Source organism: Balaenoptera musculus, chromosome 2, assembly GCF_009873245.2.
Source record: "Balaenoptera musculus isolate JJ_BM4_2016_0621 chromosome 2, mBalMus1.pri.v3, whole genome shotgun sequence".
Lineage (NCBI taxonomy): Eukaryota > Metazoa > Chordata > Mammalia > Artiodactyla > Balaenopteridae > Balaenoptera > Balaenoptera musculus.
This window is the reverse complement of record NC_045786.1, coordinates 114,638,320-114,657,814: the sequence shown is the minus strand read 5'-3', so window position 1 is coordinate 114,657,814 and position 19,495 is coordinate 114,638,320. Positions and strand designations below refer to the sequence as shown.

Here is a 19,495-nt window from a genome sequence, read left to right as displayed (position 1 = left end):
CTGATGAAACTGTTTAGACTAATGAAGCTGTTGCAAATGAATTCAGCATTCGGCACAAAGGAGGTACTAAGATTTTAGTAATATGTAAAATTTATTTTAAAGCTTCACATTGCTATTCCTCTCCTGCTATCCTTTCTGCTTTAATGTGAAAGGGCTATCAGTTATAATGGTAAGTTTAGTATCCCTACCCATTCACCTCACTTGCCTCTGTCTTTAAGTGTGCCAAAGGACACAAAAGGCCAACATTTCCTTTTCTTAGTATTCAAAGTCTTCTAAAACTCAAAGGAAACAAACAGAATAGAGAAACCTCGTAATATCAATATATACTTCCATATTCCTTATTTCCATTCAGGGAAATGGAATGCTTATAATAACAGTAGCTCTTAGCATAACCCAGCAAAAGAAAATGATTTTTGGAAAAAAATTTTAAAAGAATAAGGTCAGTATCACTAATTGATAGAAGTAAAGGCAAATAAAATAAAATAGAATAAAAGTCATCAGCATATTTTAATCTGCTCCTAACACTAATAACTGATCACATATCCTCTTCTGCTTTGGCTGCTGGAAAGTCTGAAAGCCAGACTTATTCTTAAGGCTTATTCTTTCCCTGTTTCATGGTATACATGCAAGCTGACTTACTCCTGGCTCTAGCTTACTGTCCTATTCCTAGATTTTTCTCAGTGTATTTTTTCTTAATCATTGATGAACAACTTTCTTTGACATGACAAAATACACGTATGCATGTATATGTACATATATATTTGCATGTAAAACTGATTTGAATAACTGAAAGTGTATTTTTTCTTAAACTTTATTTAAAAAATCTGTTATCTATGATGACATACATACAAACATGCAAACACACATGAAAATTACAGAATTAGTCTTGCTTTTCTTCACAATAAATATGGAACTTTTCCCTTGTCCTCTATAACAGAGGAAACTTTGAAGAAACAAAGGTAATATCTCTATGAATTTGTTGTGTTTCACGTATGGATTTGTAACCACCATCTATTCAGGTGTGTAAGAAATATTGTTTACTTTCACTTAAAGCAGAATCTGAGATTCCAGGAAATTTAAGCTTTGTTGTTTTGGGTAATTGTCTCTCCCTTCCTAGGATTCTACATCCCAGGGATCTTACTCCTGTTCCATTTAAAATAAATTTCTGTATATCCTCACAGAATGTTCTCTATACCTTAAAAAAAAAAGGAACTATTAACTGTGAGCTTAAATTTATTAACATTCACAGCTATTCTTATCTCCTTCGCTCCTGTCTATAAGCACAAGGTGACCATCTTCCTGTTCAAGGCAAACCCTTCTGCAGATTCTCAATTGCATCTCTTTCTAAATTTGGGGGAATTCTGTTCTCTCTGTTGGCTCCTTCCTATGAGCCATGAACATGCTCAAGTGTCTGCCATTTTTCAAAATCAAAAAACAAAATCCTTAACCCACATTCCTTTCTTCTCAACTATCATTAACATCTTCCTTATTCAAGTTTATTCAAGGATCACTTTATAGTCCAAATTGCTACGCTTCTTTCCCTCAAATCACTCTTGAACTTACAAAAAACTGGCTTCTATACCTAATACTCTATTAAAACTACTCTTGTAGAGGTCACTAATGACCACCTAATTTCAAACAAAAAGGATACTTTTTGCCCTCATCTTACTTAACCATTCAGAAACATCTGACTTTTTAAAAAAAAAATCTCCATCCTTGGCTTCAGTGATATCATAGTTTTTGATTCTATTCTTACCTCACTGACTTCTTGTTGTAAAAATAAGTTTATCTTAACATTAGTTGAGCACTAACAACAAACCAAATACTGTGCTAAGAGCTGTACATACTTAAAATAACTCTGTAAGATAGGTACTATAATTCTCATTTTACAAAAAAGAAATGGTCTTGGAGAAGTTCATTTATATAAGGTCACACAAGGCAGGGCTGTCAACTGCAAATCCCTGTAGCTTAACGACATCATTAGCAGATTTTTTTTTAAAAAGTAGCAGTGAGGGGGTCCTTGTGAAGCTTATCTTTGAGCCAATAATTGTTAACTCTTTATTTAGAAGAGGTTATTTAGCTCTGTTAGATTCATGTAGTTTAAAAAAAGTCTTTGAAAGATAACTGTTTAAGCTTCATAATTTTCAAAAATCTTTCAATAATCTTCCGCAATTCAGCAAAGAGGAGCATCAAGAATTCTTATCAAGGTTTGTTTTTCAGTAAGTAATGTCAATTCTTGCAAGGTTATCGCATTGCTCTCAGCATTCTCAGACACTGTCACTTTAACAACAGAGTACCTGCTGTCCTATCTCACAAGGACGGCAGGAGAGGTTTCCATAAAAACTCTCCCTATCAATGGGGTGAAACTACTACATACCATACTGCAATATCCAAGGTCTGGGCACAAATCACACATTATTCATAAGTCTTAATAAAGGGTTTAATAAATGCTTCTATTATACTACCAAGAAGCAACCCTAATTTAATGCAGCTAACTGAAGTGTGAATGTAAAATGGCAGCCTTCAAACTTGGCTGCACATGGGAATTTCTAAGGAGCCTGAAACACACTGATAGCTGAGTCTTACCCCAAGAGATTCTGAAGTAATTGGCCTGGGATGGGATGGGGATCAGGATTTTTTAGAGGCTCCTCAAGTGATTCTAATGCACAGTTACAGTTGAGAATTCACTGGTGTAAAACACAGAGGAAAGACTGTTACATTTACTCTCTTAAAAAAAAAAAATGGATGGGATGTCTTCAACGGCTATCAGGGTTCTGCTTACCTATGTGCCTACTGATTCTAGCTGCAAGCAAATGATCCCCCACAGGCAGTCATCAAACAAACATACTTGGTATTCGATAACCATATTAGTTTCCTAGGGCTGCTGTGACAAAGTACCCAAACTAGGGGGCTTAAAACAACAGAAATTTATTGTCTCACAGTTCCGGAGGCTACAAGTCCAAAATAAAGGTTTCTGCTGGGTTGTGTCCTCTTTGACAGCTGTAAGGGAGAATCCTTCCATGCCTCTTCTAGCTTTTGGTGTTTGCTGCCAAGCCTTGGTATTCATGTGCTTGTAGATGCATCACTCCAGGCACAAGGCTGTCTTTACCCTGGGTCTTCATATAGTCTTCCCTCATGCTTGTGGCTCTGTGTCCAAATTTCTACTTTCTATAAAAACTTCAGTCATACTGGGTTAAAGCCCATGCTAATGACCTCATTTTAACTTGATTAGCTTTGTAAAGACCCTATTTCCAAATAAGATCACATTCTGAGGTACTAGGGGTTAAGACTTCAATATATTTTTTTGAGGGACCCAATTTAACCCATGACAATAACCAATTACTGTATATGTCAATAACATTGCTCCAAAACGTGGGTTCTTCACATGAGGGTGGGGAAAAATTTTCATCTTTATTTTTCACTCTCATGTAAATACAGTATTTCCTACAATTATGAACACAGGCAACAAACTATAGTAGTATTATTAGTGGCTCTTGAGAGTTTGCGCCATAGAAACCACTGGTGTTTTCATGTCCCATTTCAGTGTTTGCAGTTATCCTCAAAATACCATTTACAGTCATCACTACTTTGAAATTACAGTTTTTAATAGACTTGTTGTTAGATCTAGTTATTTAATTATTAATATATTAATAATGTAATAATAATGGCACATGTATTTTATTTCAGTAAAACTGATTTTGATTTAATTACATTTTATGCACTTATATTTTAAGAGGGGGATCAAATTTTAAAAAAATCTTTCAATAACCTACAGCTCCAGTTAGTGAATTCTTATATTTCAGATGAGGTTTTTAAAATCTCTGTGAGTATTAAAAAATATGCAGGGCATTGTACCTCACTTTTCAAACCTTTTTTTTTTTTTTAAACTATGATCCACTGTGAGAATATATATTTTAAATATAGCCCAAGACACAATCTTATTTCTCTCTCACACAACACAAAACTGAAACAAAAATATCACAAAACAATATTCATGCTTTCTGCACTCTGACATTTTCTATTCTATTTCTTTTCATTAAAAAATGCCAGTGTGACCTACTGAATTAATTTCACAACTACTCTTGGAGCATAAATTAAATAAGTCTTAAAAATCCTTTAGTGGCCTTCCTTTAGAAACTTCTCACACTATGATAGGTGAAAGGCTATTATTACTGCTTTTCATGTACTATTTAAAAAATGTACGCCATCATTTTAGAGGTGTCATTTAGATGAGCAAATTGTTCAAGAGCTAAGCAGGTGCCATTTAGACAACTAGTTAAGAGTTATGTAAATTTTATAATTCCCATTTTATAATGGGAGTCTAAACTTATACTTTACCAAATGCAGGAAGGAAAAAAGGTACAATAATTAATATTTTATGCCTGAATCATTTTGAAACTACACAAATGTCTTAAGTGAATAATGTTTAATTTCATTGAGGTATTTCCTCATTCACCACTATAAAATTAGGTAGAAACATTTCCCAAACTAACATTTATTTATGCCTAGGATAAAAAGAATTTTACCTGTAGTAAACTCGAAGTGTCTGGATTTCTTCTTCCAGTTTTTTGTATTGTTGAACTGCAGTTTCTCTGGCTTGTTGCATAGCTAACAACTTTGCCTGCAATTAATTAATATTTTAAGAAATTTAATATTGGTTTGGTACATTAAAATACAGTACTATAGTATGAATAGAAGTCTTTAATTTCTGGGAGTTTAAAACCTATCATATTTTTAGTAGTGGTTCATAATTTCCCACAAAATAATCCAATTATATTAATAACAGAAATACTAAAGACATGAACATATTAAATTTACCAACTTTGCTCATTACTAAACTTCAACCTTATTCATCTGTATCATCAGATATATGCCTTTCTGCAATGTTTAACTTTATACACAGAATTCAGAAAGTGGAACGTGGGTTCAGAGCATTATCTAGAGATAAGCACAGTGGGTGTTTCACATATAAATTTTATGTGGCTCCACTGCCTGATTGCTAGATTTTCTTTTAACTTTATTAATAGAAACTCAGAAAATTCTAAATATGTTAAGCCATCTTTGATATTTAACATGAAAAAAAATACACAAGACTACAACCTGATTCTTACAGATATGATTTAACCTCTTCAATTCCTTTTCTGCAGAAAAAAAGAAAATCTCTAAAGGGAGAATGGCAGCAATCTTGAATGTTAGAAATATTTTATTCAAGGGATGTTATTGTTCATCTCTGCCTATAATACTCAAATTTTAGAGTCTTAATCAGTTTTTCAATAGGGTTCAAACTAGTAATTTTAAAAGAATTGCTACCTTCCAACCATCATTCCCACTGAATTTCAGGCATAGTCAAAAAGAGTTATCAACCCAACTTTTAAAGTATGGTACTGGTAAGTCAGATTTCAGTTTTGTTTATTCAAAGTTTAATTTCCATGAAAAGGCTATCTTTCACTTTAAATGGTGTTTGATAGATAACACAAAGCAAACTGGTATCACATACCTCACAAACTACACTAATTGTAATAATTAAAAAGTAATCAAAAGCTGGAGGCAGAAATTCACTAATTTTGCTGAAATCATATGACTTCACTGAAATTATTTTCTTGCATAAGAATGAAGTCACAAGACAAATTGTGAAATCTGATCATAGGAAAATTAATGAGTGTAATATAAATGAACATTTGACAATGCCACTTTTCTATTTTAATAATGCAGAATTATAAAAGCATGTAGCAGTTTAGATCTTTGTATATAAAATTAGGCACTAAATTAATTAATTAGTTCTCTATCTGGGCTAGCAAATTCTAACAAAGAGTTACTTTTTAATTAAATTTAAGATGTTTGAGTGCTTGCTTCAACATGTCACATTCTAGAATTATAGATGAAACAATCTCAAAAATTATTAAAAAAGCATGTAAAGCTGGTTCTTGACGCCAATAATTAACAGCTTTGCCAGTTTTGAGTATACTATAATATGTGATTGAAATGGTAACTTGGAAGACCAGATACTCAATGTGACTAATAACAAATCAAAAAGAATTGCCCAAAAAAGGATATATCACATTCAACTTACAAAACATCAGACATCCTGTTGCATGCAACTTAAGAAATATCAAATATTTGACAGGTAACTGAGAATTTGCTAAATAAATATGTGACAATGTTAAATACCTTAGATGATTATTTTGAAGATTTTGTACCTGGTACTTCTGCAAAAAGCAAACCAAAACCCCCCCAAAAACCCAAACCAAGAAACAAAACCAACAGTGTTCTAGCAGGAAAAAGTCATAACAAAGATTCTGCCTAAGAAATTTCTGCAATGAAAATGAGATCGTGAGAACTGTACTTAAATTCCCGTGCTTTGGTAATAATGAATATTTCACTTCTCTTCCTATATTTAGTTGGCTACGAAGATTTGGTGTTGCTTCATAGCAATCCACTTAATTTATTAATTCCAAATGCCTAATCTTGTATCTAGGCCCTGGTGACTATGTTCAAAGTTATTATAAACTTTCTGGCGTTACAAGCTCCTTCCGCTACTTTATCAGATATACGCTTACCTGGTCAACTTTGCCACAGTGATCCTGTTCAGTCTTGGTGGCTAGGATGAACTTCCTTCCCCACTACCTCAGGTATATCTGATCTAGATCGTTCAAACAGAGTAGTCTATCCCACTAGGCCCAGAAGAAAACTGAATCTTGATGAGGTCATTTGTATCCTGGATCCTGGTACACCAGACAGATCTAGATCCATTTCTTGGACTTCCTGGGTACACAAATCTTTTTTTTTTTTTTTTTGGCTTAGGCTAGTTTGAGTTGGATTTATGGTATATGCAATGTAAGAAAATTTAACTAACTTAAATGTGCCACTTACGTCTACTGCATTTCCTACTTCCATTACTAATATCATATAATTCCATCACATTACAAGTCAAAAATATATTTCATCTCAAAAACAAAAAATTAGCAAACAACATACTTTTCCTGTTTCTCTGTCATCATATTTCCCATATTTCTGGTAATTACTTGTAAATCTCCCAGCCCCAATCTTCAGTACTACAAATCTCCTTCTGAGATTTCCAGTTACCTGTTTGTTGTATATCCTTCCAGAAATAGCCTATACACATACAAGCATATATGTATATTTGCAACTAAATACATCTATTTACAATATTGATGGCACTCTTTACACACTGTTAAAAACCTTGTTTTAAATTTAAAAGAATTTTTGTTATTTTGCTTCCTATTAAAAAAGAAATCCTCCACCCCAACCCATATGTTGCACTCGCTAGCTACATTCCCTTCCTTCCCTCCAACCCCCAAAGTGAAACACTTCCATGATTTTGGGTTCATCATTTTCAAGAATATTTTATACGTTTACTATGTAGTTATGTACTTACAGAAAATATATCTGATTGTTTACACGTTTCTAAACTTTATATAAATGATACTCTACACATTCGCAGACAATTGCTTTTTTGGACAGTATTATGCTTTTGACTCTTATTTGTATTAATACGTTTATCTATTCTGATTATAGTACCATCACACATTGTGAACATGTGCAGTACATTGGGATTATAGATATATTTGGACTTATTTTTACATGTTTTTCATATTTGGCATCCTTTTCCTTTGTTTCTTTTTTCCTCTACTTATACTGGATTAAAATATCTATATTCCCCTTTTTACTTACTATTTGGAATCTTTATATTTATATTCTACCTTGAAATTTTGGATAAACATACTTAAAAATATATTTTTGAGCAAAGCCTACAGTGAGTCAGAATTTCTATATACCGTTAGCCCTCAGTATCTGTGGGTTCCACATCCACAGTTGATGGCCGACTAAGGGACCTAAACATCCACAGATTTTGGTATCTGTGGGGGTCCTAGAACCAATGCCCTCCAGATAACAAGGGACGACTGTATGGACAACTGTATGCTAAACATTTTACACAAGTATAGCACTTTTTAAACTTGAATTTTTAGGCAAAAATTTTATTGAAGCAAAACATGCATCACATATGTAAGTATACACATGGATGAATTTTTTAGGCAGGCTTATTGAGTTATAATTTAGACAAAGTAAAAATTCACCCATTTTTGATGTACAGTTGTGTAAATTTTGAAAAATGTATAGAGTCATATAATAACAATCACAGTCAAGGTACAGAATATTTTCACTACCCCAAAATGTTCCTTCATGCAACATTGCAGTCAATGTCCTTCCTTTACACGCAGCCCCTGGCAACCACTGATGTGATTTTCACCCCTATAGGTTTCCGTTTTCTAGAACGCCATATAAATATCATATAGTAGGCAGCCTTTTGAATTTGGCTTCTTTTACTTAACGCTTTTAACATTCATTCATATTATTACATGTATCCGTAGTTCATTCCTTTATATCACTGAGCAATATTCCATTGCATGGATGTACAACAATGTGCATATTCATTCACCAGTTGATGAATATTTGGATTGTTTCCACCTTTTGGCAGTTTTAATAAAGCTGCAATAAACATCTGCATATCGATCATTTTGTGGAAATACACTTTCATTTCTCTTACTTACATAAACACCAAGGACTGAAATTGCTGGGTCCCATGATAAGTGTGTGTGTTTATATACTTTAAAAGTTATGTATTCTATTAAGTTATATACATTATAAAGAAACTGCCAAATGTGCTGCCTATATTGATAAAACTTAAAAACATCTGTGCTTCAGCAAGGGAAACCATAAACAAAATGAAAAGACAACCTACGGAATGGGAGAAAATATTTGCAAATGATGCAGCCGACAAGGGATTAATTTCCAAAATATACAAACAGTTCATACAACTCAGGAACAAAAAAGAACAATCCAGTCGAAAAATGGGCAGAAAAACTAAATATGCATTTCTCCAAAGAAGACATACAGATGGCCAACAGGCACATGAAAAGATGCTCAACATCGCTAATTATTAGAGAAATGCAAATCAAAACTACAATGAGATACCACCTCACAACAGTCAGAATGTCCATCATTAAAAAGTCTACAAATAACAAATGCTGGAGAGGGTGTGGAAAAAAGGGAATCCTCCTAGACTGTTGGTGGGAATGTACGCTGGTGCAGCCACTATGGACAATAATATGAGGTTCCTCTAAAAACTAAAAATAGAGTTGCCATACGATCCAGTAATTACACTCCTGGGCATATACCCAGACAAAACTATAATTCAAAAAGATACATGCACCCCTATGTTCATAGTAGCACTATTCACAATAGCCAAGACATGGAAACAACCTAAATGTCCACTGACAGATGAATGGGTAAAGATACATATACGCAATGGAATACTACTCAGTCATAAAAAAGAATGAAATAATGCCATTTTAGCATCATGGATGGAACTAGAGCTTATCATACTAAGTGAAGTAACTCAGAAAGAGAAAGACAAATACCATATGATATCATTTACATGTGGAATCTAAAATATGCCACAAATGAACTTATCTGTGAAACAGAAACAGACTCATAGACATAGAAAACAGACTTGTGGTTACCAAGGGGGAGGTGGGTGGCGGAGGGATGGAGTGGGAGTTTGGGGTGAGCAGATGCAAACTATTATATATACAACAGATAAATAACAAGGTCTTACTGTATAGCACAGGGAACTATTTTCAAAGTCCTGTGATAAATCATAATGGAAAAGAATATAAAAAAGAATGTATATATACATATGTATAACTGAATCATTTTGCTGTACAGCAGAAATTAACACAACACTGTAAATCAACTATACTTCAATAAAAAACAAAACAAGGGCTTCCGTGGTGGTGCAGTGGTTAAGAATCTGCCTGCCAATGCAGGGAACATGGGTTTGAGCCCTGGTCTGGGAAGATCCCACATGCCGTGGAGCAACTAAGCCCGTGCGCCAAAACTACTGAGCCTGCGCTCTAGAGCCCATGAGCCACAACTACTGAGCCTGCCGCGTGCCACAACTACTGAACCCCGTGTGCCTATAGCCTGTGCTCCACAATAAGAGAAGCCCCCGCTTGCCACAACTAGAGAAAGCCCGCGTGCAGCAACGAAGACCCAACACAGCCAAAAATAAATAAATAAATTTATAAAAAACAAAACAAAACAAAAAGCATTTGTGGTTAACTATCAATACAATAGCAATGCCATTTGTTGAATGCCTTCTATGGGTTGGACATTGTACCAAGTACTTGAAATCCATTACTATACTCTATCCTCACAATCAATCTATGAGATAGCTCCTAGTATCCCTATTTTACAGGTGATAAAACTGAGGTTCATGAACATTAAGCAACTTGTAAATATAACAGAGCTAGTGACTGACAGAACTCAAATACATATTCAAGCTTATTTGGTCCAAAATACATATTTCTCCCTTATACTTCAATATACAGCATTCTGGGATGTGTGTGTGTATGTGTGTGTGTTGTACCTTTCCTCTTTTTTTCTTCCCAGTTTTATCAAGATATAATTGACATATAACATTGTATTAATTTTAGGTGTACAACATAATGATTTGGTGTATATACATATTGCAAAATAAATACCACAATAAGTTTAGTTAACATCCGTCACCTCACATGATTACAAATTTTTTTTCTTGTGATGAAAAGTTTTATGATTTACTCTCGTAGTAACTTTCAAATATATGATTCAGTATTGTTACTATGCTGTACACTATCACTTCTCCAGAACTTATTTACCTTAAATGACTGAAAAAAAATGTTGGTTAACTAATGTTAGATTAACCTTTTAATTAAGTATCTCATTATTCCTAAACTATATCTATCTTCAGCAATGCCATCTAAATAGGACAACCATTCGTACTACTACTGGATTAGAAATGAACTACATCGTTTACTACTGGATTAGAAATGAACTACATCGTTTCCTTAGAATTTTACCTAGTAATGTGGAATGACAAAGAAAAGACTACACTATTCACATCACTGAACACTATTTGTTATGGATATTGTGGAGAAACCACTTTTATCTTACTTTAAAATCTTGTTATGTTTGTTTTTGAATGTGTTTTTAATAGTAATAGTCTGATACAGTTAAGCCTTCCTTTGGAACCTGCAAGACCATTAACAGAAATCTGTTTTTATCAGAGAACAGAGGCATTTGATCTTTTTTTTTTTTTTTAACATCTTTATTGGAGTATAATTGCTTTACAATGGTGCGTTAGTTTCTGCTTTATAACAAAGTGAATCAGCTATACATATACATATATCCCCATATCCCATCCCTCTTGCGTCTCCCTCCCACCCCTCCCTAACCCACCCCTCTAGGTGGTCACAAAGCACCCAGCTGATCTCTCAGTGCTACGCAACTGCTTCCCACTAGCTATGTATTTTACATTTGGTAGTATATATAAGTCCATAGGCATCTGATCTTATGTGTGATATCTGCTAAATAAAGAAACATATAGCACAAATTAAATCATGGAATCAAATAATGTTAGACCTGAAAAGGATCTCAGAGGTAATACAGTCCCCTACTTTTTTTAGGTGAGGAAACTTTTGCTAATACAACACGTTTAGGGAACCATTTGGAAATTGTTCAAGGTTTCATAGCTGGTTAGAAGGAAAGTTGGAACTAGAATACAACTATCTGGAAAATATTGCTTATTATTAACATGTAATTAACATGTGTGTTAATTGTTTTAATAGAAGTGTTTTACAGAGTAACCACAAGTATATAGACTGTGCTACATTATTGAACACATCTGTAAGATACCTTATTAGATGTTTTCAAACAATATGTCTAATTACACAATTGCTCAAACAATATGACTATAGCCATTCTAGTATTTGACTTTTGAACCTCAGAAGCATGTTAAGAACCTAGTAAAGAAACACTGCGAAAGGATATCTAAAAAAATTAGAAGCTACTATATCAGAAAGATACAAATTACTGATTTCAATTACATTTCCCCTTCATAGGAAGACTGGGATTGTCCACCACAGTATATTACTACAGTGTATTGCTCTTCAAAGGTTATTCCTCAGAGGTTGTTATGTTTTGTCCTCATGTCATGTCTCTCAGACCAAGGATGATCAGGTTCTAGACTTAAAAGCAGTCATATATGCACTGTCTAGTGATCTATCATCTGACATGAGAGAGGAAAGAAATGGAAACAGAAATAAAAACATTCATAGGCAGACATTGGCCTATGAGCAGTGAGCAGAAACCATGAAACAAGAGAAAAGGAGGGTAGAGAGAAGTATGCAAGAAAGAGAGCACAGCACAGTGATTAAGAACAAACTTGGGTTTGACTTCCAGCAATTAATTCTTTGAATTATTCTATGAATAACTGAACAGGTTAGGGCCACTGAACCTCAATTTTCTCTTTGATAAAATGGGGGTGATAATCATCATGTCTCAGGATGATTATACAATGATAAAATGAGATAACTTACCATACTATATAGCCAGATCAAAGTGAACAAATATATAAGCTGTACAATAGACACGATTGAAACTTTGATGTGAAATTATTGTGGAAATAACTTATGTCAGTAAGGAAGAGCATTGTATCAAGTAACAGGTCAATAAGGTGAGAAGGAATTGGGTTTAAAGTGTAAGTTCAAGCCATGTGGTCGTCTAAAGCATGGTTGTTAAGGACTATGATGATAGTAAATATTTTAGACTTGTGAGGCATAAAGATTCTGTTATAACTACTCAATTATTGTTGTAAAGTGAAAGCAGCCATAGACAATATGTAAATGAACAAGCATGGCTGTATTCCAAAAAAACTTTATTTATAAAAACAGGCAGCCGGTCCAGAGGCCATAGTCTGCCGACTATGTATCTAGAGTACCAGAGACTACAGGTTTACACAGAGCCTGCTGAATATCTGTTGGTCTTTATAAGCTTTTGGTTAATGATGTCAGATACATGGGGAAATGAAGAAAGGAAATGTTTGATTTGTCTAGGTGAACATGTTTCTGGGGGCGATGAAACAAAATACCTGTAATTCACACTGTTCTAGAACAGGTTTGCCAGGGCACATAATGATAGGAAGGAAAAAAAGGAGTTAATAGTGGTTGTATGGCAACCACGAGCTTGCATGGTAACACTGCATTGTGACAGGAAACCATCTTGTCAGTGAGCCATGATTTCACCTATTGTATATAAAGCAAAATAAATGAATTTAAAAACCTTGCAGCTTTAAATTCTATTTTCCCTGATACTAATAAAGTTTCAACAGCATTCTTTTTATTTGTGTTTGCATGGCATATCTTTTTTATATTCTGTTAACGTCAATCTTCTTTACATGCCTAGGTTTAGACATGACTACTGTAAACAGCATAAAGGCAGACCTCAGAGATATTGCGAGTTCGGTTCCAGACCACCACAATAAAGTGAATATTGCAATAAACAAAGTGACATTAATTTTCTGGTTTCCCAGTGCATATAAATGTTATGTTTATACTATACTGTAGTCCATTAAGTATGCAACAGCATTATGTCTAAAAAAATGTGCATACCTTAATTAGAAAATACTTTATTGCTAAAAAATGCTAACCATCATCTGAGCCTTCAGTGAGTCGTAATCCTTTTGCAATAGTAACATCAGAGATCCCTGATCACAGATAACCATAACAAATATAATGAAAAAGTCTGAAATAGAATTATTAAAATGTGACACACAGTGAACAAATGCTGTTGGAAAAATGGCGCTGACAGACTTGCTTGACAAAGTGTTGCCACAAACCTCCAATTTGTAAAAAACTCAGTATCTGTGAAGCGCAATAAAGCAAGGTGCAATAAAATGAAGTTTGCCTGTATTTTTTTCCAGTCTAAAAATCTTTGTCTTTTAACTGGGACATTTGATCGTTTTACATTTAATGTAATTACCTCTAGATTTGGGCTTAAGTATACATTCTTATTTTGTGCTTTCTATTTGCCCTGCCAGTTCTGTTACTTTTTTGTTTTAAAATTACCTTTTCTTGTTATATTTTGGGTTCTTTTATTATCACATTTCTCTTCTTTATTTGAACCTAATACTTCCTTCACATTCTTTTAACGGTTATCCCAGAAATTACAAGACTCAAGTTGACTTATCATAAATCTAATATTAATACTCCTGGACAATGAGAGGACCTAAAATTCTTTAACTCTATTTACTTTCCTCCCAATTTATTTGTTACTGTTCTTTAAATGTATTATAATTCATCTTATTTAGGTTTGAACCCCAAAGGACATTATTAATATTATTTTCTTGAGTCAATGTGCATTTATACTTGTCACTTTTTTTGTGTTTCATTCCTTCCTGGTTGGAAGGTTCCTTATGGCAGCCGTTCTCAACCTTTTTGGCACCAGGGATTGGTTTCGTGGAAGACAATTTTTCCAAGGACTGGGGGGTGGGGGGAATGGTTCAAGCGGTAATGCGAGTGATGGGGAGCAGCAGATGAAGCTTTGCTTGCTCGCCCACTGCTCACCTCCTGCTGTGAGGCCTGGTTCCTAACAGGCTGTGGACTGGTACCAGTCCATGGCCCAGGGGTTGGGGACCCCTGCCTTATGGAATCATGCTCCTTCTATTTAAAGAAAGTTTCTTTAATACAAAGCTGAAAATGACTAACTCAATTTTTAGTTGTCTGAAAATGTGTTATTTTCATGTTTTTTTCTTTTTTTGGAAATTGTATGTGATTCTTTTTCAGATTTGCCTGGTGTTTCCTAGAATACACTGTGGCTTATTCACATAGTTGTGATTCATAATCTATTTATTTAAATATTCATTGAAGCATTTCGTACATAGCTATTCTATATTCTACAGATGACTTTATTGTGTTAGTGTGTTCTCTTTTTGGGTTTGTTGTGTCTGTTGACTACCATTTATAATGGTTTTCTTTCTCATGTGCTTGATTGACCTTTGTTGTGCATTCACATTTTCCAGATAATAATTTATGGGAATTGTGCTGGACTAAATTGGCGATGCCTTTCTCTCAGGAGAACTTGTGTCTGTTTCATCAGGGAGTCAGTAGGGACAATTCCTAGATAAAGTTCAAGGAGTCTGGATTAATGCTGCAGTTTCTGGCTCAGATTGGGATCCCAAGTGAAGATCAAAGTACTTCTATAGATGTTTGCCCCTGGTGTAGCTGGGGTACACTTGTTTGCTTACCATTGGAGAGGAGGATGTTTCTGGTTCAACTCCCAATTTTTTTGTGAAGTAAAATCTTTGGAAGCTTTCGTCTAGTTTTTGTGAGTCTAGCAATGCATGAATTAGATTTTGTCCAGGACCTGGCAGGTCAGCAGCAGAACGGTCGCCACAGTATGTTTTTGCCACACTTCAGGAAGGAAAAGCCTATATTGAAATTTAACACATATTATGCAATCAAAAGTAGACCAAACTGTTTTTATAATTTAATGTCTGGAATTCTCACATTTGGTACATTAACTGGATTTAATTATTTTAATAGTTTAATAATTTTCCTGAATTGCTTTTCAATAGAAAAGATACAAGAGAAGGTTTCAGATTGCCACTTGCAAGCCCTTCTCTGAGAACAACCCACTGTGTGGCTATCCAGTCTAAAATCCAAATATATGAAATGTAAAGTAAAATTTTGAACACAGTCACCCTAACAATATTTTCAATATCATAACTTTTAAGCTCTGTATTAACTAGTGTGACATGATTAGTATTTCTTTTACTTCCTGTCTTTAAACAATAGCCTCTTTGTTCTACAATAAATACAATATAATATAAGAATGAAAACTATTTAAAACAGTTTAATGGTCAGAATCACTACAGCAGCTAGCATGGTTCAGTTGAGTGATAAACTGTATCATAAGCTTGTTAGATGTCTGATTTCCAATAACTGCCACATATTCTAATTTAACAAATACTTAGGAGTTATCATAGTCTTGCTTATTTTAAAGGGGAAAAGTATATATAAGTAATTATTTAATTGATAAAATGTTGAAAAGTAGAAATTGAAACATTCCCCATTAACTACCTTTAACAACGTGAATCCTTCAGGAAAAAAAATTCCTTGTGGTGGGAGAACCACTTCTTAGGAAATTATTTACTTAAACCTCTCAGGTTTTAAGGTTATAAATAACAGTTAGTGTCAGAACCAGAATTTGAGTACAGAACTCTTAACTATCCATTAAATAAACAATCCTGAGTCTGTGCATTAACTACTTTGCCGACCTCTTCTCCAACTTTTAACAAGCTGTTATATCCTATTGTGATGACTCTAAAGGTAACATAGTTTACTCCAATTTGTAGCTCTTTTTCTGTTCACTGTCATTTATTTTAAAGTCTTATTTTTGTGCTTTTATTTTTAGTGTATGATATCATTCAATTTTTAAGCCATAAGTAATTTAACATATTTAATTTGAACCATTTCTTTGTCCATTAATTGAGACTGTGGAGGCTCTATCTTTTCCACTGAATGAACTCTATCTCAGAAGATACTACCTTGATCTTAAATTTGTTGCTAGTTAGATCCCATTAGATGTCTGGCTCCCAGGACTTCTTGACTATACCTCTGAAAGTCATTTATACTGATATGTACAAAACCACTGACCATCTCACTGGTTTCACTAATAATCTATCCATCATTTAATGAGATTTGCTTCTTTTAATGTCTAGAAAACAAGTTAATCATGCAGTATTCATAGTCTTCAGAGAATATCCATTAAATTATTGATTTTCTGTCTATCACACCACTTGTTCTTGAGGTTATTTCCTCTGGAAAAAAAAATCATATGCAAGAAAACACTTAAAGCATTAGCTGGAATGTGAGTTCCCCCCAAAAGTCCATTCTCCTTTCTCATGGCATGATACATTCCTTTCACCAAGCTTGCTCTCTCTGGTACTACCTAAGAACATGAGCACACAGAGAAAATTAAATTCTTATTTAAACTCAAGATGCAAACATTTCCCAAAATGACAATATTCCCCTCCTTTACAGGAGTTGTAAACATTTCTCTATAGGCCGGTGCTCTTCTATTTAGTTAGAATTTTAGTCAGCAGTATTTTGTTTATTTGTTCAGGATCGTGTATGTTTTTCACTACATCTATAATACACTTCACCACCTGAACACCTGCTGAACTAAACTTAAACTTGTCCTGCCAGCAAGAAATTTTGAAATTATGCAATCTGCAATTCAGTCCATGGCAAGCACTTGGGTAGAATTTCTTCTATACCTTTCAACATACCTAACAACAATTAAAGAACTGCCTGCGTAGAAATATTGCCAACTGAAAAGTTAGTGAAGTGAGTTTAATCAAGTGAACTTGAGTAACATTTTTGCTAAGGAATTTTCTAATACTCATATTAAATGAGTACCGTAATCACTGTCTATCAGATTAACCTTAACATTAATCTAAAATTTTATGAATGTATTAAAAGGAAAATCAGTATGATCATGTAATCTCTAATTAATAAAAATATCATTCATTGTAAAGTTTTTATATATATAGGCTATAAAGAAAATGTAAGACTATGGAAAAGGCTACTGAAAAATCAGCCATGATAACTGGAAAAACATATTCTTATACAAGGAAAACAACATCTTAATAAGTTACATTCTACATGGAAATTTTTAAATAGGTAAACATTAATATGTAACTAGCAAAAATTACAATTATATAAAACATAAATATAAAGCTTTATAACCAAGGTTATATGAAAGATATTTTTACTGAAATAGTTCATAATTAAATAAGAGTACTAAGAAATTTCAAAGAAAAGAAATGTTAATTTATAAGTCTCTCATTTGTGAAACCATTTTACTCTGGTTTCTAACACTAAGCCAGTAAATTTCCTAGTCATCTTAAAAATCAACAAGAAATAACTGAAGTTATCTGAATTAAAGACGAAGTTTTAAAAAAGACCAAGACACATTTTAAAGAAAAACAGAGGAAGCAAGATTTCACATACAAATTAAAAGTTTTCTTGAATACTTTAAGTTGACATAGAGGCATTAAACAAAGCAACTGAAGTTTTTAAGAGATGACAAAACAAAGGAAGAGAAACTGCTAAACCTGACTTCATTTGTGTTAATCAATATAAACATTAATTTAAACGAAAATTCTGTATATGAACGTGGAATTATTTGGGAGTTGTGTTTAAGCATGTGAAAAGCATAAAAAAAGAGAATTCCCTGTTTCCTTTTGGATGCTGCAGACAACAGCAACACAGCCTAGGGCACACTGCTGCGGATTTTAGCTGTTGTATGGAACTACTCAAAATGCTTTTGATCCATTTTATCTTGCAAGTTAGCAAAGAAATGTTGCAATAAGAAACACCAACAAAGATCTGAAAAAGTTAAGCTCTGGATTACCATATTGTGTTCTCTTGCCATTCAATGCTTCATACAAAGGCAGTGGTGTTCAAAGTAAGGGAAAAAAAGTGGAGGGAGAGAGGAAAAAAGAGAAACTGGTTTCAGAGAGCGCAAAGCACAAAGTAAATAATATTCTTCTACATCCCTTCTTTTTCACAGATTGGATGTTAAAAGAGTTGCAGCAATTAGGCTTTTGTTAATTACCAGCTGTTGAAACAGATGTGTTGACTATCCTTATTAGCCAACAGTTGGGTGGGAAGAACAATTGATGCTCCCTAAAACCAACAGCCAGCTGCTCTGCAGTAATTATCTCCAATTAATAATACAGGTGATAAAGGCAAAAAGCTCCTATCCCACTGTTTCAATAACTTTGGTAGTTTCAATAACTATGGCTCTATCATTACACAGTAATAGAGAATACATTTATTACAACAAGTAAGGTTGTGTATTTGACTCGCATTAACCCTATGGTAGTTTCCATTATGCAATTTCTGGAGAAGGAAATCAGACAAGTGCTAAGAGTAGAAGCAGACATTCGGTAGGCTTTTATTTATCATATTTCAAATGTCACTGCCAACTTACTTCTCTAGTACTAACAATAATAGCTAAGCATTAAGTTCTTTGAAAAAGAGAAGCATAACTAAAATCTGTTCTTTTTGATTTCCAGGTGTTTTCACTGATCATGTTTTATATTCAGTTCACTGAAGCAATATATTTCCTCTTGGTAGGACTAAATATCAGTGTCTTGTTCCCTAGTTTACATTTCCTCAGTGACTGGTAGAAGCAATTTTACCAAACCCAAAAAGAATTTACTTCATAGAAGTAAACATTATTTTATGTACACAAAGAGATCAGCAAAGCAAACAAGCAAGCAGGAAAACAAAACATAAAACCTTATTTTTATTTTGTAGACATCATCTTATACAATATTCAAGTTTCTAATTATGATGATGTTAAAAAAGAAACATCACAATGGAGCAGACTAATAAAATAGGAATAATTATATGTATAAAAATTACTTTTCCTATTTTCTATTGTCAAATGTTCATATTAAAATTTCACTTAACAGAAATGTAAAACAAAGATTTTAAACAAGCCAGGCATCCATCTCTATCCTACAAAAAAGGTATCTACAAGAATTTACAACCGTATCTATTCACTAATTAGAGAACACTTA

At 33.6% G+C, this 19,495-nt stretch overlaps 1 protein-coding gene across 3 annotated transcripts in view; it reads right to left on the bottom strand.

The window, feature by feature from the left end:
* The window catches only part of MIPOL1 (mirror-image polydactyly 1), a 254,128-nt gene that overhangs the window by 93,730 nt on the left and 140,903 nt on the right, over window positions 1-19,495 (bottom strand). For 2 of the 3 annotated variants that reach the window (XM_036843183.1, XM_036843185.1), the window contains exon 10: window positions 4,527-4,621. In XM_036843183.1, coding sequence (XP_036699078.1) covers window positions 4,527-4,621 — 95 coding nt within the window. Of the gene's footprint in view, window positions 1-4,526; window positions 4,622-15,620; window positions 16,852-19,495 lie in introns of those variants that run through there. The other variant, XM_036843186.1, reaches the window with a different exon arrangement.